General features: G+C 42.9%; 1 protein-coding gene across 6 annotated transcripts in view; it reads right to left on the bottom strand.

Moving 5' to 3' along the window:
• SMARCA2 (SWI/SNF related, matrix associated, actin dependent regulator of chromatin, subfamily a, member 2) overlaps positions 1-19,821 on the bottom strand; it is a 175,166-nt gene that overhangs the window by 5,157 nt on the left and 150,188 nt on the right. For 3 of the 6 annotated variants that reach the window (XM_043891441.1, XM_043891442.1, XM_043891440.1), the window contains exons 29-32: positions 15,274-15,327; positions 5,884-5,989; positions 5,269-5,370; positions 2,162-2,294 (exon numbers count right to left, since the gene is read on the bottom strand). In XM_043891441.1, the coding sequence (XP_043747376.1) occupies positions 2,162-2,294; positions 5,269-5,370; positions 5,884-5,989; positions 15,274-15,327 (395 nt within the window). The remainder of the gene's footprint in view (positions 1-2,161; positions 2,295-5,268; positions 5,371-5,883; positions 5,990-15,273; positions 15,328-19,821) is intronic. The other 3 variants (XM_043891443.1, XM_043891445.1, XM_043891444.1) reach the window with 1 other exon arrangement.

Consider the following 19,821-nt stretch of genomic DNA (forward strand, 5'->3'; position numbering starts at 1 on the left):
GTGACACCATGGATGCACCATGAGGGCACTATGCTAAATGAAATAAATCAGAGAGCAAAAGATACTGTACAGTTTCACTTGTATGTGAGATTAAAAACTAAACAGATATGGTGGTTGCAGAGGTGGGGTGGGAGATGAGTGAAGGGAATCCAAAGGTATACATCTTCAGTTCTAAATAAGTCATGGGGTTTAAGGTAAGCAGGGTGAGTATAGTGAATACTGTATTGCATATTTGAAATGTGCTAGGAGTAAATCTTCAAAGTACCTGTCACGAAAAAACAATTTTTTTCTAACTATGTGGTGATGGATGTCAAGTAGATTTACTGTGATCATTTCAAAATATACACAAATATGGCATCATTATGCTGTATATTTGAACCTAATATATCACTTATACCTCAGTAACAAAAAGAAGAATGTGAATGAAGAGGAGGCAGAAGACAGGGTCAAAGAGATGCAATGTGAGAAGGAGACACAAGGAAATGGATTCTCCCCTGGAACCCCCACAGAGGAACGCAGGCTGCTAACACCTTGATTTTGACCCAGAGAGACCCACAACAAACTCGTGACCTACAGAACTGTGAGACAGTAAATGTAAGTTGTACTGAGGCAGTAAGTTTGCAGTCACTTGTTAGAGTTGCCATAGGAAGTTAATACACTAAGTCTCAGGAGAAGTTAGGGAAAAAGTCAACTGATAGCTGGGATAAGAAGGGAGCTATTTGAAAACAGATTAGCAATCTGGCTCTAAAATATAGAAATGTTTAGCTAGAATAAATTATGTAGACTTAATCATCAAATGCTAGGATATAAAATTAGGGAGTAACCAGATGAAACTGAAAAAGGTTAAACTAATACTTTAAAGGCAGATTCACTAAAGAGAATAATCCTGAGAGCAGATGCGGGTGTGGGGAAACACTTCTGTATACCGCCGACAAAGATGTCAGCTCCATTCTCTGTGGCAATACGCAGGCATCAGATGTGTTTTTAAAATGTGTGCAGTGATTTATGGGTAAGAATGTTCAGACAGCATTATTTAGAGTGAGATTACGCTCTGTTGGTACATTCATTAATGGATGTTAGTATGTACGGCTGTATAAAAACCTCTTTGCTGTGGGAAAATGTTCCTAATAGAAAAATCATGCTATAAAACAGTGTGTGATACTTCTATAAATAAAATATTTATGTGTGGAAAAAAACTGGAAGGCAACTGGAGTTAAATGTATATTGGGTAATGGAATTTTACAAATTTTCTTTTCTTAAAAATGTTTTCCAAGTTGTCTGTACTAAGCGTGTGTATCTAATAAAGAAATTTTAAAGCATATCTATACTGTTTTATCTAGAAGACTATAATTACTTTGAGAGGAAGTATGGGGTGAAAACATAATTAGGTAAGAAGAAATTTTAGACATTTTTCAAGGCAGCCTTAACCTTTGAAATAATATGGTTACCCACCAAGGCTGGGACTAGATTAAGACTAGGGAGACTCTTGCCTTGGGTGAAAACCTTGAGAGGGCCCCCAAATTCAGTAACCAAGATAAATACCAGTCGATGCAATGTTTTAAAAGCTCAAAATTCATGGCAAAAAAAAAAAAAAAAAAAACCATGATGAATAAAATATCAAAACTTAAAAGACAGGATCAGTATCTGATCCATGAAGGACAAAATGCACCACAGTCTGACAGTCAAGGTGGTGATTCTCAAAGTGTGGTGCTGGATGCATCCCCCGTAAACCTGGAAGAAACACTAGACTCTGAGACCCCCACCGCAGGCAACTGAATCAGAAACTCAGGGGTGGAGCCCAGCAATCACCCAGTTTAGAGAACCACCCACCGTGCTGGGTAACAGCAACGTGGTATTAACAGCCACGCTGGTAGAAGATGGCTATCACACTGATTTCCAAAGGCAACATTCAGTGTGTGCTGTGAGCCTGGCCGTGTGCTGAGCTCTTTGCGTGGCTGGAGGTGTATCTAGAACCTCAGTTTTACATAGGACACTGAGCTCCAGCAAGGTTAAGTCCACTGCCAGGGTGGCCCAGAAGGGCTACAGAAGACCAAGGCCTAAATCCAGGTCTGCCTGACTCTCACATCTTGCCCTGTGAGCATCTGGAGAAACGACGCAGGTGGCCAGGGCCCAAAGAAGTAGAGAAACCGCGTGGACTCACCCTCTGACTCCGACTCTTCTTCATCTTCCTCTTCCTCCTCTTCATTGCTTTCGTCCTCACTCTCTTCCTCTTTGGCAATTTTCTGCCGAGCGCTCTTAAATACTGACTGTAAGACGATGGAGTCTTCATAGATCTAAAAGGTCAAAAGGGCAACTGTTAAAAAACCCCAACCTGAGGACCTGGGATTCACAAACGCAGCGTGCTCTTTTCTTCCCCATGCCCACACCTCTGACACCCAACAGGAAAACACCAAACTCAGAGCTATAGAGAGATTCTTATAGGAAAAGTCCACATACAGCTGAATTAATTTCAGTGTCTGTGTGTGTGCACACATGCTTGAGAGGGAAGGGTGGGCTTCCATAAGAAGATGTCCTTTCATTTTTGACAGCAAGACTAGTGTTTAAAAAATGTTATTTCTTAAGAGATCAAATTTGTGGTTACCAGAGGCGGGGGTAGGGGAAGATAGAATTGGATGAAGGAAGTCAAACGATACAAACATCCAGTTATAAGACAAATAGGTACAGGGATGTAAGGTACAGTATGGTAAATATAATCAATACTGCTGTATGTTATATATGAACGTTGTTAAGAGAGTAAATCTAAGTTCTCATTACAAGGAAAAATATTTTTTTTCTATTTCTTTGATTTTATATCTATATGAGATGATGGATAATCACTAAACTTACTGTGGCAATCAATTCATGATTTATGTAAGTAAAATTATACTGTATATTGTAAACTTACACAGTGCCATAGGTCACTAAAATCTCAATAAAACTAGCAGGAAAAAATAATAAAATCAAACTATATTCCTTATTTAAATTGTTCCATCAAGTACTGTGGTATAGCAACTTTTTTTAAAGGTGCAATTCTTCTAACAAAAATGGAAAACCATTACTTATTACTGACTTTATCTGTGCCAGCCAACAGTATTGCAATAAATGCTTTATTTCTAGTGTATGCACATATGTGAGCATAGACCTGTGTGGTTGGCTGAGATAAAAGTTCAAAAATGGTCCTTTTCCTCAAAAAACTGAAAACAGAAGTACCATATGATCCAGCAAGCCCATTCCAGACATATACCCAAAGGAACTGAAAGCAGGGTCCTGAAAAGATATGTACACACCCATGTTTATGGTAGCACTATTCACAGTAGCCAAGAGGTAGAAGCAAACCAAAGTTTCATCCATAGAGGTATGGGTGAACAAAATGAGGTCTATCCACATGGTGGAATATTATTCAGCCTTAAAAAGGAAAGAAATCCTGCTACATGCTATACAACATGGATGAACTCTGAGGACACGATGCTGGGTGAAATAATAAGCCACTCACAGACAGACAAATACTATGTGATTCACTTATGAGATGTCTAGAACAGTCAAATTCATTGCAAGAGAAGGCAGAACAGTGTGTGGTGGAAAGATTACAGTTTCACTTTTACAGGGTGAAAAAGTTCTGGAGGTCTGTTGCACAACAATGAAAATGCCCTTCATGCTGCTGAGCTATGCACTTAGAAATGGTAAAGAAGACACAGTGGGATGGGGCCACTGGGGCAGAATTTTGCCAGAGACACTGGAGTTTAGCTGGATCTTAAAGGTGAGGACGAGCCTATCAGGGGTCAGAAAGAGGGGTTTTTAGGAAAGGGGAGCAAAGGAAAGGGTGGGGAGGCAAGAATCACAAAGATGTGTCTGGAACAGAGCCATCATGTTTCCTGGTTATGACATGGGATGACTGTTATGCAAGATGTTACTATCAAGGCACTCTATTTATATTCTTTCCTACAACTACATGTGTATCTGGGGAAGTGGGTGTTTATGGGACCTGTCTTACTGGACTATGAACTGTTTAGATTGAGGAACAGCAGGAGAGAAGGCCAAAGAGTGAGAGGATATAACCTCAGAAAGCAGACTCTGGCGATTAAATTCATTCTACAATTTAACAGTACATGGGGAAGCTCAAAGCTTGGTGGGCAGTAGATGGACAGAATAAAAAGGTGCTTAGAGAAAGATAAACTAACATCCAGGTGGGCCTGGGAGGGAAGCCAGTCAAGAGGCCATTTATCACACCAGGTCAGGGGTGAGGCAGTGTGGCAAACAGGGGGTGGTGGGACAGGGTGAATATCACAATGCAGCCAGTCCTGTAAAGAACCTCCAGTCTACCCACAAACCATAAGCGGTCATTCACAAAACGCTTCTGTATTGACTCTTGGACTTAACTGTGTCCTAGTTTTCACCTTAAATTTCTTTGAAGAAGGCTTGCTTTCAAGACCTATTGTTTTGGTCAAAAGAACTCTAATATTAAGTCCCATTAACTGGAAAGGTATATAGTCTGTTCAAGGCACATTCTGAGGAGTCCCACATTCTCCAGTTTAGTGACTAAAACTGACAAGAAGATTTAAAAAGCCCGATCAGGAAAGAGGCCTAAGGAATTTGATGGTGGTTGACAGACACACTGACCTGCCTTCATGTTCTTTCTGCTTCCTGAGTATGAGAGCATAGATGGGAAAAGGAGAGTTCCTACAAAAGGTGAGTGGAATTGAGGTGTAATTAAAGCAAGAGTGTCCTCCACCTACTTAGTTATTTTAATAGAATCACTTACTTACAGACTCTTACACCCACTAACTGCGGAGAAAGAAAGTAAAGAGAATTGCAGCTGACCTGATAAAAAGCATTTTTGTAACAATTAGAGGTGACGGTTGTTTTTGCTATATAATTTTTCTTTTAAAACAAAATAGCAGTTTCAGCTCCTGAGGCAAAGTTACAATCAGAAAACCCAAGGTAAATATAACCAAATACACCATTTCTATAAAAGCAAAGATTGTACCTCTAGCTTTTAGGCATTATATTAAGTTATTAACTTAAATTCCTCCTCTGGTTAAAAGCCAGGCCTTAAAAGGGAAGCACAAGTAGGAACTAGCATGGATACGGTACAAAGGAGCTGGCATTAATTTAAAAATGCCAAAGCCTCGATTGAGTTACATAGGTAAGTAGCATGGAAAGATAGGCTTTTATTTTTCCTTTTCTTCTGCCAGGATAGGATTGACGGTAGCAAATGAAAATATTTGACTTAAAACAACACAGGCATGTTTAAGGTTAAACGTGTCTCACCTGGGATCCCTCCAAGTTGAATGTCTGAGCATTGTGACAGAGGAGCATGACGTCTTTCTCCAGGTCACCCAGGCTCCGGTACTTATGATTACGAATTCTTTCCTGATGGAAATTTTGGATAAAACAGAGGAGGGGGTGGGGTGCCAGGGTGGGGGTCGGGGGGTTGGAGGTAGAAATACAACTATCAATACTTAGTTAACAAAGCCTGATCTTCCCTTTGTCTTCCCAGTAGACAGTCCTACCAGAAAGGTGGGGCTACACAACTCCAGGGGGTGCCATCCACAGAGACCACCCTCCCACTGGGACACCTCCTTACAAGGGGCAGTGAGGAGCATATGATGGGAACCCGTAAGAGCACTGGGATCATGGGAGCAATCTGAGACTTCCTAAATAAAGTGCAATATAATCAATACGAGCTCTCAATATGATGATTAAATAACGTACATCTAAAGGCACAAGAACATCCTGACCTTTTTAGTGCCAAGCCCTGGTGAGTGTCAGTGGCAGTAAGATAGGTCACCACTGTCAAGGCCTAATAATTATGCTTTTTTCATCCTATTTACATTTCTGCTTTATTTACTTTAAGAAATAAAAGTTTGTAAACAAAAGATGTACCTTTATTTTTTTGAAATCCACTGGTTTCCTGATTAATTCATAATATTCTGGCAATTCTTTTCTTGATGGTAACTGAATGAAGACCTCACTGAGCTGTCTCCCTGAACTGCAGGGTGGGGAAAACACACAAAAACATAACAGATCATGCACTACTGAGACGAACTTGCATCCTCTTTCAGAAAATGTCAGGAAAGCAAATGGCATCCCATGCATAGAAACATGGGGCTCTTTAGATCAAAGAAAATCCTACAACTAACTCTATGAGAGATTAATGTCCCTGGTGCTAACTTCAAAATCACACGAAAATGCCAGTAGGTCTCCACTTCTGTCATATATGTATGGGAAATCCACAGAGTGAATCTCTTCAGTTTGATACAAATATTTAAAATATCCATTCCACTAAAAATTCCATTTCTAAATGAGTAATAACTGAATTGGTTAAAAAAAAATACACTGACTTTCTTTCCATACCCCTTTGTTTTCAAATTCACTGTATATTCAGAAAATAGTATGTTAGAACATACTGTGGAAATTCAAATGAAAAGCTTTTGTATGTACTAGGGCTGTCTTATCTTTGCAGTCTTATTCCTTTGAGAGCATTTTTACACACTGTGAACCACACGTACCTTTATTATTATTTGCCGGAGGAACCCCTTCATCTTGCCTAACTCCATTTTGTGTGTATGAAGTAATTTGTGCAGAAAAGAACAAACATATTTAGCAAGTGTGGCTGCCTCATGTGCTGGGATCCGTGCTGTACCCTCCCCCCGCCCCCCCCCCGCCCCATGGTAGCTTTATTTGAAAGCACATTTAATAGCAACAAATGCTTCACATTTTGTAATTTTGAGAAACAGACTATAATACAATATAAGCATTTAACATTACTTAATGTTAGAAGCAGACACAGTCAAAGGAACAAGATATAATTTAGGCTCAGGATCCTATTTTATGACTCAGCCTATCTAGATCGATAACAGCTTGGGAGATATGGTATAGTCATTTTTCACAAAAATCTCACTTCCCTTACAATGCCATCTCCACTTCTTTTGTGAAGCCAGAAATACATGAAAAAAATAAAAATAAATAAATCACTGCCATGTAAATTTTGGAAGGTAATCCTAGGAGTGTGTGAAAATGCTAGAAGCAGCAGCAGAGAATGAGTGACAATATGCTGTTTTAATCTATAGTCCCAGTCGTATAATTAAAAAATAATCATAATGACAGTTATCATAAAAAAGGCATGCGCAGTAACTCAAATGGTTGCCTAGCAACCAGTGGGGAAAATGCTGAAGTGCAAAGGGGCCTGCATAAATTAACCGAAAATCCTGTCAAAGGGATGGGTGAGTTTCTCTGTGATACTGGGTCAGTATTTACGTTTTATTTTTTAATGCATATACAGACCTCATGAATACTAAAACCAGGGGCCAACCCACGAGGTATAAGAAGACTACGCTCTGATAGGAAGCTGGATTTTAAAGATTATTGTGGCAAGAACCAAGGTGTTCTCTCAGCCTCAGCCACCCCTACTCCCATTTGAGGTTGAGAAATGTGACTGTACCACCATAAATTATACCATATAGAATATGAAAAAAACCATTTCATTTGCTGTCACCTTTGACACAGGGCCACAATCTCTGGTCTTTTTTTCTTTCTCCCATTCTGAGACAAATTCACAAACCAGTCTGTAAATGAATATCTGAAAGGCAATAGAGGAACTTAGAGATATTCATTTTTCTGTTTATAATTAGCATTCTTTATACCCTAGCAACAGTCAGACCTCTTTGTAATTTTGGATTTAACACCTGACCCTCAGTGACAGCGTCAGTGTCATTTTCTACATTGCCAACAGATGGTGTCATTTTTCTATTGACGGATTACAAGTATGTCTTTGCTGTGTACACCTGTGATGGACACACTCTCAATTTCATCTGCGCTACTACAGAAGTAGGAAAGAAGCAGTCCGCACTGAGGGTGTGGTAAAGCTCTTTTCATCAGGGACAGAATGGCTCAAACAATCTTGGTCTGATGTCCTATTCCATGACATAGAGAATCTAGAACCTATGAAGGAGACAAGTCCAGAGTTATCTATGCTCAACAAAAGAGACGGCTGAATGTTCTAAAACTCAGGACCAATACCTGTAAAATGACATAAATTTTACTTGGTTTCAAAAATAAAGGCTCACATGGCTTAATATTCCTATCTCACTTCCTTTATCCTCCCCCCACCTCCAATGCCTCCTAAGAACCAAGAGCCGGAGCTGAAGGAAGACCTGGACACCATCTAAGGAAACCTTCTTGTGGTTTCACTAGAACCATCTCCATTCAAACCCCTCAGCCTGGCTTTCAGAGCCCTCCTCAGCTCCTTCTCTGCAAACCCCGTCTGTCTTGCTAATGTGACTCCTTTGGTCAGAACAGCCTCTCTACGCGTACTCCCAAGTACCTCAGCCAATCCCCCCTTTTATCACAAATTCCAAGTCTCCCACCTCTCTCCATGGCTAGAACGTTCTCTATCCTTTTCTCCCTTCAAATATTCCATGATCCATCCAGGATCAAGAAACTTTTCTCCTTAATATTAAGCACCTCTTGGTACCTGGCTGCTCAGAACTTAATTCTGTGTATGTTGGTATTTTTCTCTCCTGCACAGAGCATGGGGACACTTTACATGCAGTCAGAACCCTTGCCCCATCTCTTATCAAAGGGGATAATTCTCATTGCAACCCCAGGCAGGAAATGTCAGGTGGTCCTGAAGGACATTCAGCATTTATATAACCTATAGAATGCACGAGGTAGCCAGACCACTTGCTAATGTTGTTATGATAACTTATCTTTCCCTAAATTAAAGGTTTTTTAAAAAGGTTTTAAAAAAAAGAAGGCAGCCTGACAGAGTTTTGAATTCTTGGCATTTCTTTCTCAACCTTAAGCTGCACAAATGCTTTTTCAATATACCTTCTCAAATACTTTTTTTTTTTTCACTGCCAGAAAGTTTTTTTCTCCCTAAAGTACAGAACAATGGACTAATTGTACAATGGTTTGCAGAAGGTGTTCCATTTCTTATCCTACCCCCAAGGCATTTTCCATTATGTCATTTTACACATTTAAGGCTTGAGCAGCAATTATCTCCAAGTGTGCTGTTTGCCATGGCAAAAGTGATACCTGTCCCCCTCCTCCAAAATGGTCTGATTTCCCACCTATTTCATACAACAGAAAAAGAAATGTGATCCTATAAGATGTAGGGGGTGGAGAAGGAGAATAACCTAAAATACAAACATAAAGGAACCCACTGCATTTAACAGTTTGCAAGTGCTGGTAGGCAAACACATTTCCTCTCCAGAGGTCAAAGAGACACCTGGCTATGCTGTCATGGTACATGAGGTGGAAAAGCCCTACATGCCACTATGCTAATGGTGGCTTGCAAGTCCTGCATGTAGAGCTTACACGCTTACACACACACACACACAAACACACACACACGAGATTTGCTTTGCTGTGCTTCATTGGGGAGCCAGTTTTTCTCCCATTACCTCCACAAACAGAATGGCAAGAATTTCACATCTCTACTACTGTGACTTTAAAATGATAACTACAGACATTATAAATGTCACATAAATATCAGGTCTACCTCTGATGACAGTTTAGGTAAAGCTGGAAGAGTGCATAAGACTGTAATACCAGCTTAGAAATGTACTCCTTTAAAATGCTGGCTAGTATGTGTTTAATGATATTGGTTAAGGGTCCTTTTTAAAAAAATTTTTTGGCTGCTTCATGATTTGTGTTTTTACCTGCCAAAGCTGATCTATTGACAAGAATTCCTGAAGGATACTTCTGGAAAAGTGATCTTAACTAAAGCTGAAATAGGTTTTGTTTATATATTTTTATATTTAATGAATGAATATAAAAATGTATGGTTATGTTGCCTCCATAAGATTGCATCATGATTTAGAACACCCACTTGTAGTTGGAAAGGTTTCACAGAAAATTATTAGAGTCCTAAAGGAGTCAAACATAGGAAATCATTTGAGAAGAAAACTATAAAAACTGGGTCAGCATTAGAGAGCAGTAGGTGAAAGTATCTGTCTTTTTTTAGGGTCAGATTCCTATAGGGTTTAGTAAATACCATTTAAAAAATGCACTTAGATCTGAATAGCACTCTGCTTCTCTGGGAAGCCCCCAGAAACCTAAGCCAGTCATATAGTAGGGGTCAGGGCACCGGCACTCTGCATTCTCTCCTGAGGCCTCTCATCTGCATCTTACTGAGTCCTGATGGACAATCCTGAAAACTCCTAACAAGCTTGAGAATCTGACTTCCCAGCTTCCTGAGGCATATCGGAGGTAATACCAAAACAGAATGGGATGTGCGCTGACTTGCTTTTGGTAGTGGAATGGATAGCTGTGAAAAATCACCCCAAGGGTTGTTTAAGGACTAGATATATAATGTGCCTATCAACCAAAATGAGGTTACTCCAGGTTTACTCAAGGTAAATGCCCCAAAGTTAGGAGACTTAAAGGGTTCACTCAACTCAATAACAAAAAAGCACCCAGGCTTTAACAGGTCTTCAATGCAATCACACTCTGATGTATGGTTTTGTGATTGGTAATCTACTCTAGCTAGAAATATGGATAAAAATATATACATATGTATATTATATGTACATGTAAAGATGTTCATCACAGCATTATTTAAAATAACTTAAGGCAGCCAATATGCTAAACAATTAGGGGAAAAAACAAGTGAGGGAATGCTAGAATCTAAAATTATGTAGTTTTAAATTATATGCCTTAAAAGACAGGAAAAATGCTCAGTATGACATTCAATGGAAAAAAACCAACAGGATATCAAATTGTAAATGCAATACACATTCAACTAGGTTTTTTTAAAAGGCATGAACTAAGGACCAGAAGGAGAAATGTCAGAGCATAAATAAACATTAATAATAATGTGCTCTTGTTCAACAAAATGAAGATTTACAATCTAATATGATTTGGAACCATACTGTCATCCATAAATAAAGTAGACCTCAAACACTTTCCCAGGTTACCTTCTTTGAAAGCATGCTATAAGTCAAAAATCCAATTTGATTTTTCCCAGAGAAACGTTGTCTGAGGGGCATATGACCAAGTGTTATTTATGTCACCGTAAGCAGCACAGTTCGTCACCTGGCACCTTTTAACTCTTCCATATAAAGCCAAATAAATAGAATAATAGAACAATAATTACATAAATTTTTTATATACTGTATTACCGCTAACAGAATCTACTGTATAAAGTTCCTATTTATTCCTTCAGAATTTTCTCACTGAACTTAACAACAAAGTAAGTTCTCACTGAACTTACAGCAAAGCAGAGGTGATGACCAGGACATGAGGTTTGGAGTATTATTTATTTACTTGTGTATTTAGACAAGCATTTTGAGGAGACGAGTGAGAAGATTTATCATCTGTCACTTGGCTTTTTAGAAATATTGACTCGGGCCATTTAGTTTCTTTTTCTCTTTCTTTCCCACGACACTTCATCACAGCAGGTGGAGGTACGGAATTCTAACTGTCTACCTGTCTCAATGAGACGCTGCTTCCTTGGTCAGCTTTTGTCACCTCATCTTGGAGACTCAGAAGTGACTCGAAGGAAGACTTCCTTTCCAAAGGTAAGAACCCACCTTCCCTTCCACTGAATATTCTGTCCTTTGATCTCTCCCCAGGTCTCTAACTTCGAAATGTTAAAAAAAAAAAAAAACGCTTCAAAGCTTTTGGCTGAATTGTGATCAAGCTCAAAAAGCACACAGCTTTTGCAGGCAAACAAAATCACATGGCTCTCTACCTGAGCTGCAGATCCCAAATGTCACTCTGTTAAAGGGGTGTGCGTGTGTGTTGTAGCAGGCACCCCGAGCGTGCTTTTTCCTCTAATGGCTGTTTTAGGAAATTCTTAAGCTTGAGGGGTGATTCTAAACAAACGAGGCAGATATTTTTCCTATGGATGTACAAGAACATTTATGCCTAGAAACTGTCCTCTTTCAGAACGATCCATTCTAAAATCAAAAGACAGAGAGTGGTTTTGAAGACAGCTTATCAGCCCTGTAAGAAAATCAGTTTCCTTGTTTCTAGCTGGGGCTTTTTCCCCTGCCTCAGAGAGAGGTTGCTTGTGCTGGTTGTCCTAAAGCTTTGAGAGGCAGAGACCCTGGGCTCCTGGGCTAGGCTGAATCTTGGAGCCCCGGGGAGGCCTTCTGTGCCTCAGAAAGTGGATAGGCCAAGTTTATTTGTGGGTTGCCCACCTGCTGTACATGGTTAAAATTGGCTAAGCATCATTAGTAAGTGTCAAGTCACCAGGAGGCAAAGAGCGTCATATCCCAGTACACGTCTGAGTGTGTCAGTACTGTTTAAGGAGGGCACAGTTAAATCCTGGTGTCCACATTTCCCTGAGCTGACTCTCTCAGGACTAAATGCAACTTCTGAGCCCTCATTTCTCAGTACGTGTGCTCTATGGAAGACGAGCTTACTGGATCATTAACAGTGCTCCCTGGACAGGGGGCTTCGCTGGTTAAATGAGTTTGGGAAATGCTGAGTTAAAGGAAGTTCAACTGGCTACTTCGTAGCAAAACACCCCAGGGGCTTTAACCACACTGGGAATTCTCCAAGAAGCCCCAGGACTAGAATCTGAGGACCATACTCTTGAGAAAAAGCATTGCCCGCGACATCACCTGAGGCTCTGATTTCCTCACTCACGCTCTTAGTACATGAGTGCTCAGTTGCTCAGTTGTGTCCAATTCTCTGTGACCCCGTGGACCCACGGACTGCAGCCCGCCAGGCTCCTCTGTCTATGGGATTCTCCAGGCAAGAATACTGGCGTGGGTTGCCATGCCCTCTTCCAGGGGAAGATACAAGACAGACTCCCAGCCTTGTCTCTGAGCCCACAGTACCCAAACTGAATAAGTGAAGAAAGGTTCGTCACCTAGAACTAAAATTCTCTGAGTGTCTCCACTTGGTCATGCTTGTATTTCATGGCAATTTCTCTGTAATCTAATTAGATGGAAAGGGTCCTGCTTGAGCCTGAGGTCTGGTCACAGCTTCCCTCCCTCATTTAAAGAAATACCGAATGTCTGGTGCCGATGTTGCTAAAAATAAATTTTGTCTAAAAGAGCTTCTTGGCTGGTCCTTAAGGGAGAGTCAATACTAACAACATAATCACAGCATTAAGGGCTGTTAATAGCCATGGAGAGAGTTTAGATTTCCTAGGATGGAGTACGTGGGGCTGGGTACTACACGCCACCTTCTTTTTCAGCCCTGTTTCTGTAAATGTAAATTTCACCAGATCCACTTACCACTCGGGACAGAAAACCAGTAGTTTATAAGGTTCTCCTCCACCTCCCATCTGGGCTGCCCCAAGGTCTGTGACTCACCCCTCTGAGTACCTGGTCTCCTGCTTCCACACCCACCGCCCTGTCTAGTGCTTCCCTTGCACCTGATGACCCAGGCATACTGAGAGGTGGTGGTCTCTAGAAGGGGTCCTGCTCTTCTTTACCTCTTCCCTGGCTGCAGGGACGTGCATGGGCCTCCTCACTTCGCTCCCCCCACCTCACTTCCCCCACCCCACCCCTGGCTACTCTGGGGGGATTTACACTCCCCCGACAAGCCACGACTGACTTGGCTTCCGCCGCTCCTACCCTCGCACCTGGCACGTACACTTGATTCAGATGATAGATCTGTGTTATTCCTTTATATGACGCTTTCCAACCATGCTTTAAGGCATTTCATTTTACTCATCCCTTTCTGCCTCATTCTCCATACTTACAGAGACTGACATGTAGAAAATGCTCAGTACTTTTGAACACATGGAGGGATTTTTTTAAAGAATTTTTAAAAATTAATCATAATGCAAGCTCTGAACATGTCTTAAAACTTGGGCTTCTGGGGAGAATAAGCATGCGTGACAGTAAGGGACCAGACAGACTTGGAAGAGTCCCGAGGAAGCAAACGTCACCCCTTGCTATGCCTCTGGAAGCTGCAGTTTAAATGTATCTTCAGTAAAAAGATTTATCTGGGTCCTAACTATATATGGTCATGTCATCTCCTCAGAAAGCCTAGGCATGACACTGGGGGCTCTTAATACCCTTTAAAGTTATTAATCCACTTTTCATGGTCACATGACTATACTGATGGAACCCGGGCAGTGGGGTGAAGGAGCTTTACCTTCCTGTTCACTGCACTCGGCGTGTAGCCTACATCATGCCTTTTAGACCACAAAGCTTCCTTTCTACATCCTGATGGTAGAAAGATTTACCATGTTGGTTTATTATTTCAAGCCCCCAGACGTCAAGTGTTTCTTGTTTCAGTTCTGAAATTCGAACCCAGGCTGAGTTCTTTCTCATAGTGGCAAAAACAGAACACCATTCTTGACACCTCTTAGTACTCAGTATGGTTTGTGTGTCTGGCTTCCAGGATTGATCACTGCTAACAATAAGAAATACCCAAAGAAATGACAATCTTGTCCAACAGCTTCATCTCCATACAGATATAGGGAGTATGAATCACCCTATTTAACCTCCCTAAACAACGGGAATGCCATGGCCGGTGACGCTATCTGTTCTGCAATGCCACTTGGATTCTTTTTCCTTCTGGCCCCACACTGGGGGAAAAAGCTCCATCAGGGATGTTATTGAGGCAACTGACAAAAGTGGAACATGATGGCAAAATACTGTATCAATTTTTTTTTAAAAGCACAGGTTGACTAAAAGGGGGAAAGAAATGATTTTCACTATACTAATAACAACTCCTCACCCTTTGTCATGGCTGCACACCCCTCTCTCCCAACCGACATCATCTCATTCTCACAAAATCTCCAGGAGGAAAGCATTTCTGCTCTCCCCCCAACAGAAGCAGAGGCACACATAAGGCTAAGCAGGCTGCCTGCGGATGCTTAGACGATGGGTGACAGGTGAGCCTGGAAGTCGCACTCTGAACCCACGCTGGTGACAGACTCTCTGCACACTTGGGGACCCCACAGGGTTGGACAGCGGGGGGAGCACGCGCACACAGCATCCCGGTGCTTTCCCTTAAGCTTCGAACCGAGACAGCGCAGAGTTAAGAGGCCCGCGGGATGGAAGGCAGAAGCTGCGCTGAAAGAGGAGGGGAAGCGACAGAGACCCCGTGTCCGGTGGGAGGGTCCCGCTGGTGGCGGCTCCTGATGCCTTTGTAAGAAGCGCATTTACAGGATGGACATGCCCAAATGAAAACACAGTGGGAAGGAAAGCGGCAACAGGTGGTCGAGAACATCTGTGCCTCCATCGCCCACTACAAGGAGGGATGATCAGGAGGCCACTGGAGGGATCTGCTTCGAAGGCCGGGTGGTGGGCCAAGGGATACCTGTATTTAGAGACACAGGAATACAAGACAGATCCTGACCTGTTTCCTTCTATTTCCAACTGAGAATTACTGGGCACCTTCTCCACGTTACACCTGTGGTAGAGTAGAAAGAACACTCGAGTCAGAAGACCTGGGTCCTCATCCCAGCCCGGCTCCTTCCTCCTAGGTTGGTGACCTCCGGGAGTTCATTTCACACTTCACACCTCAGTATCCGCACCTACCTGCCTTGCTCACCTCAGGGGATCGCTGGCAAGAGTACTGGGGGCTTTTCCTGCCTCTTCCAAACAAGTCAATGCCTGCTACTCTGGTCCCATCTCCCACTACCTGTTTCCATCCGTTGTGCTAGAAGCAGGGGAAGACAGGCAGCGTCTGCTTGGTGGGTGTGGGGGTGATCTCAGGAGGGCAGCTTTAGCCCATCCGCGTCTAGCTCCTCATTTGTAACATGGGGTGAGTACTTACCTCAGACCGTTGTGCACATCCAATGGGATGCTGGACTTTGCGACAGTGGTCAGCACCCAGAGGGGGCCCTGAACCCTAACTCGGTTTCTGAGCACCATCTTGGTAGTTGGCTGTCCTTCCCAGAACTCCACTCTTTCCCAATAGATCACAGGGTTAATCTCCAGCTGATCTTCAACTGGAAACGACAACCACCACACGAGAGAGGGCTCTGGCCTCCAGGGAAAGCCTCTTCAGTTAAGGATTTTGAAACGGCCCCTCTGGTGTCCCTTTGTGTGGTGGCAGCAGAGAAATAGGCTTTCCTGGTGGCTCAGATGGTAACGAATCTGCCTGTCATGCCAGAGACCCAGGTTCGATCCCTGGGTCAGGAAGACTCTCTGGAGAATGGAATGGCTACCTACTCCAGTATTCTTGCCTGGAGAATTCCATGGACAGAGGAGCCTGGGGGGCTACAGTCCATGGGATTGCAAAGAGTCAGACATGACTGAGTGACTAACACTTTCACTTTTGTTCAGAGAAGTGGCTGAGAGGTGTGACACAGCTGGGAAACCCCCGGTCCCCTCTAGGTCTTACTCCAGGCATAGATGGTGCCTTTGGCATACTGAGTCCATGTACAGCCACGTACACGTCCGTCCTCAGAGACACTGCCCACTCTGCCCCAGGAGAGCGGGAGGCAAGGCAGAGAGGGTGAAGCAGAAACCAGGATAGAGGAGCCAAAGTACAGAGCGTGCTGGAAAAGCAGAGTCAGCTGGAATGGTTGACATACAAGGGAAAGCTGCATGGTGGAAAATGAAGTCAAGAAGGCCCTAGGGCCAGATCATAGAAGACTGTCTTTCCCACGGGAGGAAGCTTGGTCACCATCGGTGAGGTGATGAGGAGCTACTGCGAGTTGTTAAGTAACCGTCTGACAAGAGAGGATCTGTGTCTCTGAGAGAAGGCAGGCCGTCCACACACAGCCGGTGACAAGGGTGAGGGCCTGATGCAGACAGACGGTGAGGAACAGAAGCAGTGAAAGGCCTGGGAGAAATGCTGAGGAAACTTCGTATGTGCGGGGATGTTGGGAATGAGGCACAGAATTGGGACTGCTCTTTTCACGACACGTTTGGGATCTTGGGTTGGTGATGGTCATAACCAAGGGGATACAGAAGCTGAAACAGACTGTGTGGTGTCAGAATATGTAAGAGTGAAGGACATCCTGGGAATGGCATATAGCACTGCGGACACATCACAGGACGTGCTGCAGATACCCTGGAGAAGGGTGGGCATGGTTCCCGGCCCGGAGACTGACCGAGATTACAGCTCATCGGGGAAGGGAGGCTCTGAACAGAGGAGATTCCAACAGAATCCTTTCAGATGATTCTGTTAAGGAGCGTGTAAGGACAGACCTATGTGGGTCAGCAACCGGACCAGAAAAAAAGTACAAAGAAAACAAAAAAGCTTATTAAATAATGGTATGAGTTTGGCTTTAAAAATGTACACTGTGCTCGGTCTATGTCCAACTCTTTGCAACCCCATGGACTGTAGCCCACCAGGCTCCTCTGTCCATGGGATTACCCAGGCAAGAGTACTGGAGTGGATTGCCATTTCCTTCTCCAAGGGAAAAATGTATGTTCCTACAAATGTATCTTAAAAGACAGTATGAACTGGTGTGATTAGTCCATCTTGGATGGAAGCCTCAGGATGATGATAACTGAGGGAAAGCCTCTGACATGATAAATACCTAAATGCACTCCAGGTAGAGCACTCTGGAAAGAAAATATTGAAAGAAGAAAAGGCAGCTCTTTAAAGGAAGAGTCTAGCCCTTTTGGAGTGTTGGTTGACTATATGTGGCCCTGTAAAACAGTAGCCCAGCCTCACTCAAAATTAAGGAAATGCTACAAGAGACTATTTGCATAAGGAATCTATGTACAGGAATTAAACAAGTACTCTTGGTCCTTGGGTTTTTGCGGTTTCCCTAGTCCTTGAAAAGGTACTATACTGTACTAGGGTAAAAATGCTGGCTCTCTTGTCCCAGGTAAATGTAGTGATAATGATGTATATTTTTTCCCTGAAAGGAATCATGTGTGTGCATGCTCAGTTGCTCAGTCATGTCCAACTCTTTGCTACCCCATGAATTGTAGCCCTCTAGACTCCTTTCTCCATGGAATTTTCCAGGCAAGGATACTGGAGTGGGTTGCCATTTCCTCCTCCAAGGGATCTTCCCGACCTAGCAAATGAACCCATGTCTTCCGCATTGCAGGCAGATTCTTTACCACTGAGCCACCTGGGAAGCCCCCAAAGGGACCATAAACACCAGATAATGTTATCACAGTCTTATAAAAGGGGCTCACATGACCCCTACTTCCCAGAAATCCCCTGGCCGCTTGCCTGTTCAGAACCGTCTCCCCCACCTCAGGGCAGGCTAGTGGGAGCAAGTACCGTGAGTTTTTTTAACCCTCTGGCACTCAAGGCTGGAAAGGAGGTGGGGTGGGGGGGATGCAATTAATATTTCCAGGATCAATAAATTATTTTCTACAATGTAGGGAGAGCTAAGATTCAGAACATGTTGAAGCTTTCCACCAATCCTAAAGATATCACCAGGGTTTACTAAAATGAGGGTCAAGAAGGAGACAGACTAGGCTTGGGGAAGACAGCAGAGCCTGAAGGGCATCAGGGAGAAAAGAGCCTTTCGGCCACCCCCCGGATGCCCCGCTGGGTGCCAGGGTTAGGCAGGCGTCTCCCACCTCCCTGTTGCTTCCCAAGTCCATCTGCAGGGCTGCACCTGAAGTCCAGACCCTCTGGAGACAGCAGGGCCCCACCTCAAGGAACACTCCTGCCAGGCTACAAACAGCTGCTAGAGGGGGAGGAGGTACTGATAACCGCCTCATACCCTGTTTCCAGATTCCTCAGGAATGTGAACAATGCTCAGATTTGAAAAGCAAGGCATAAGAAATGTCGGACAAAAGCTACTGATAGGAGAGTCGATAGAGCCTATCAAGCCACTTCAAATGAGTTCAAGGGTCCAGTTGCAAACTAATCACATCCTGAAAGAGTAAGTAGATTGCTTCTGCTAATGATGTTTAAGAAATCACAGAGAATAGAAACGGAATCAGGAGACTAGAGATAAGCAAATGTCCCGCTTTCAAAAGGAGAAAGGAAACTCGAGAGGGCTGTGCTTGATGTGGACGTTGGGTCAAAATTTCGGAGAAATTATTCAGATGCCACAGGGCTATTTAGAGAAGATAAATAACATCATTAAGTACTGGTAGGGGGTCTCTGAGAGAAAGCCATGGCAAGCTAACCTCATTTCATTCTTTCAGCAGGGTTTCTAGGTTGATGGATTGGGGAGGCCAGAAACACAGTATATCTTGGGTTTAACTTTTCTTGATAACCTTGAGAAAGGAGAGATGCATGTAGGTGACGTGATAGCATGGTCATGTAAAGTTCACAGAAGGTTCATTAACTTTAAAGATTATTGATTAATAAATGCACATCAACCTTAAGTGATTTTCAGGGGCATGTTATAGAGGATGTGTCCTTTGCCCTCTAGAAGTTTCTCAGCAATAGCTTATAGCAAACGCTGGATGACAACAACTTGGGAAAACAAGTCAACGTGTCTTTCTTTTTTTTTAAAGGCATAAAACTCAGTGTTACATCAATGGACTAGAATGATGGGACAAAAATCAGTAAGATGAAACTAGACAGGAATAAGAATAAGTAGATATAGGATAAAAACAAAAGTCAAAGGTTTAGCTGGAGGCTAACCTTGGCAGCATTCATGTGAGAAAAGAAATGTGTGTATGTGCTGCAGGGGAGTGAGTTTTTCAACAAGCCATGTTTTCAATGGGAGTTACCTCTGAGTCAAGGTTGGTGGAGAAAGTTAACACATTCCTGAGTGATGTTAACAGAATTTTGGTGTTCAAATAAAGAAGGCTACTGAGCATTCTGCAACTAGCTGCCATGGGAATCCCTCTGGAGTTTTGGGTGCCATGTCTTTAATGGGACACTAAGGACGCAAACCATGTCTAAGGAGGGGGGCGAGGGTGGCCCAAGTCCAGGCTTTACTCAGACTGCAAAGTGAGGCGTTTCAACTTGAAGGAGAATGGCCTGAGGCTGATATGTTTATGCATATTTTAAAGGATATTTCTCAGA

The sequence above is a fragment of the Cervus elaphus genome, chromosome 29 (genome assembly GCF_910594005.1).
Source record: "Cervus elaphus chromosome 29, mCerEla1.1, whole genome shotgun sequence".
Taxonomy (NCBI): Eukaryota; Metazoa; Chordata; class Mammalia; order Artiodactyla; family Cervidae; genus Cervus; species Cervus elaphus.